Below are 3,596 nucleotides of genomic sequence, written 5' to 3'. Positions count from 1 at the left end.
CTGAGCTCCCAAACTACTTTCTCTTACTCGTTAATACCATGGTACACTCAACTTCTGGACAAGTTGCTCTTATTAGGGCAACTTTATTTCAACTTCCTCGGGCCTGGAATCTTGTTCTGCTCCCAAGACTGGCAACAAAGGGCTCTGTATCCTTCTGGGTTTTGATTCCAGGTAAATGTTCTTTTCAGAAAAGTCTCCTTTTCAAAAGCCCTAGAGAAATGTCTATAGTTATGTTTTCCATGGACCAGTTTTCAGAAATCAAAACCCAAATATTCAGCATTTTCTGAATTCTCAGTTGAATGCTGCACTGGTGAAAGCGAACCTTAATGTTAATCTGACTTAATAAACATCATGCCTCAGGGGGCTGCTTTGGAAATAGAATTTGTCACACCTGTGAATCCACAATAACTGAAACCTCAATCCACGGGATCTTCTGTCACTATAGCTCTAGACCATCACCTGTTTGTTTCCTAATCTTTACCCTTTAAAACACTTTTGCTATAAATGAGAAACTGTAGCCCTGAAGAGAAATCCGAAGTTTTTACCGACTTGTAAAAGATAGTTTATGGAAAGAAAAGGGAGAGGTGACCTTCAACAACTGTCCATGTAGTTTGAAAGTAAATATGGGTAAAGATGAAAGTATGTCACTGTGTTTTTAATTTGCATTTTCCTGATAATTAGTGATGTGGAGCATTTTTCTATGTATTTGTTGGCTGTTTGTATATCTTCTTTTGAGAATTGTCTATTCACATTCTTTGCCCACTTTTTGGTGGGATAATTTGTTTTTTTCTTACTGACTTGTTGGAGTTTCTCATAGATTCTGGTTAGTCCTTGGTCAGATGTACAGTTTGTGAATATTTTCTCCCATTCTGTGTGTTGCCTGTTTGCTGATTATTTCTTTGCGTAGAAGCTTTTAGTTTAGTTAGGTTCCATTTATTTATGTTTTGTTTTGTTGCATTTCCTTTTGGGGTTTTAGTCATGAATTCTCTCACTAAGTCAATGTCTAGAGGAGTTTTCCAATGTTATCTTCTAGAATTTTATGGTTTCAGATCTTAAATTTAAGCTTTTGATTCACCTTGAGCTTGAGATTTTGTATAAGGTGAGATATGAATATCCGGTTTTATTCTTCTACCTGTGGTTTTGCCAGTTTTCCAGTACCAATTATTGAATAGGGTGTCCTTTCCCCACTGTATGTCATTGCATGCTTTGTTGAAGATCACTTGGCTATAAGTATTTGGGTTTATTTCTGTGTTCTCTATTCTGTTCCATTGATCTATGTGCCTATTTTTATACTAGTACCATGCTGATTATTAGTCCTTGGTCAGATGTACAGTTTGTGAATATTTTCTCCCATTCTGTGTGTTGCCTGTTTGCTGATTATTTCTTTGCGTAGAAGCTTTTTAGTTTAGTTAGGTTCCATTTATTTATGTTTTGTTTTTGTTGCATTTCCTTTTGGGGTTTTAGTCATGAATTCTCTCACTAAGTCAATGTCTAGAGGAGTTTTTCCAATGTTATCTTCTAGAATTTTTATGGTTTCAGATCTTAAATTTAAGCTTTTGATTCACCTTGAGCTTGAGATTTTTGTATAAGGTGAGATATGAATATCCGGTTTTATTCTTCTACCTGTGGTTTTGCCAGTTTTCCAGTACCAATTATTGAATAGGGTGTCCTTTCCCCACTGTATGTCATTGCATGCTTTGTTGAAGATCACTTGGCTATAAGTATTTGGGTTTATTTCTGTGTTCTCTATTCTGTTCCATTGATCTATGTGCCTATTTTTATACTAGTACCATGCTGTTTTGGTAACTATAGCCTTGAAATATCACCTTACTCATGCAAGAAGGGCCATAATGAAAATGTCAAAAAATAATAGATATTGGCATGGATGTGGTGAAAAGGGAACACTTTCACACAGCTGGTAGGAATGTAAACTAGTACAGCTACTATGAAAAACAGTATGGAGATTCGTTAAAGAACTGAAAGTAGAAATACCATTCAGTCCAGCAATTCCAGTACTTATTTTTCTTATCTACCCAAAGAAAAAAAAGTCATTATATGAAAAAGAAACACGCATATGCATGTTTATTCCAGCACATTTCTCCATTGCAAAAATATGGAACCAACATAAGCGTCAATCAAGCAACAAGTGGACAAAGAAAACGTGGTGTATATACACCACGAAATACTACTCAGCCATAAAACAGAGCAAAATAATGACCTTTGCAGCAACATGGATGAAGCTGGAGGCTATTATTTTAAGTGAAGTAACTCAGGAATGGAAAACCAAATAACATATGTTCTCATATATAAGTGGGAGCTAAGCTATGAGGATGCAAAGGCATAAGAATGATATAATGGACTTTGGGGACTGGGGAGGAAGGATAAAAGGGGAAGTGAAGGCTAGAAGACAACATATTGGGTACAGTATACACTGCTCGGGTAACAGGTGCACCCAAATCTCAGACATCACCACCAAAGAACTTATCCATGTAACTAAAAAACACCTATACCCCAAAAAACTATTGAAATAAATAAAATAAAACAATTTGTTTTTTAAAAGACGAAAGTATGCAGCAGTGACTCTAGTTTCCTCTCTGCTGGGTGAGCCAGACTTCATTGTATTGGTTAACTCATCGCCCCTGAAGCACCTGCAACAATCAGAAGTATTCTAGGGTATCACCCAGTTTCTCTGTTCAACCAGGCTGAGCTAGTTTTTGTTCTGGGTTGTAACACAGTGTGAGGGAAACTACTACTCTGCTGACAGTAATACGTTGCAGCATCTTCAGCTTCCAGGCTATTGATGGTGAGGGTGAAATCTGTCCCAGATCCACTGCCACTGAACCTTGAGGGGACCCCTGAGATGGACTGGGAAGCATACTTGATGAGGAGCTTTGGAGACTGATCCGGTTTCTGCTGGTACCAGTGTAAGCTACTACCAATGCTCTGACTGGCCCGGCAGGTGATGGTGACTTTCTCCTTTGGAGTCACAGACCGAAAGGCTGGAGACTGAGTCAGCACAATTTCACCCTTGGAGGCTGAAATTATACAGCAAACATTAGTACAACATAAATATGTGTGTATGAAAATCACCTCTAATCTTGCTAGACATGAAGAAAGAATATGCATTACATTTTTTAAATTAGGATTTTAAAATCAAGCGAAAAATCACTTATTGCAGGGTCCCCAATGAAAGACATTACAGATTGAAATAATGTCTCCACCTAGCTTTGTGGAAATATTCTCACCTGGAACCCAGAGCAGCAGAAACCCAATGAGTTGTGATGGAGACAACATCTTCTTGCTTTGACTTGTCAGTTTTGCTCATGCCACATCCCAGAGAAAGAGCCTCTTTTAAGATACCGAGAGGCAGGGCCTCTTCACGTGTAAGAGGAACGATACATGTAAATTACGGGGATGTCCTATAGGTTTAAATAAACAGAAATCACTATTGCCAGGAGAGCGCCCGCCCGACCCCTTCCTTGAGTGTGTGAAGCGCCCTCTGCTGGCGCCTGCGGATGAGCTGCGCTGAGGCTCCCGCAGGGCTTGACCAGATCCAGGGCCCAGCTGCAGAGTGAAGGCAGACTCCATCGCCATCT

At 39.0% G+C, this 3,596-nt stretch overlaps 1 gene segment (V, D, J or C); it reads right to left on the bottom strand.

Annotated features, from left to right (window-relative positions):
- Positions 1-2,676: 2,676 nt before the first annotated feature.
- LOC108515497 (Ig kappa chain V-V region L7-like) lies at positions 2,677-3,362 on the bottom strand. The segment is given in 2 exon segments: positions 2,677-3,035; positions 3,246-3,362. Coding segments are annotated over 2 exon segments (408 nt in total).
- Positions 3,363-3,596: the final 234 nt, after the last annotated feature.

This window comes from Rhinopithecus bieti, unplaced genomic scaffold, assembly GCF_001698545.2.
Source record: "Rhinopithecus bieti isolate Rb0 unplaced genomic scaffold, ASM169854v2 scaffold_2476, whole genome shotgun sequence".
NCBI lineage: Eukaryota > Metazoa > Chordata > Mammalia > Primates > Cercopithecidae > Rhinopithecus > Rhinopithecus bieti.
This window is presented reverse-complemented; position numbering and strand designations above follow the sequence as displayed.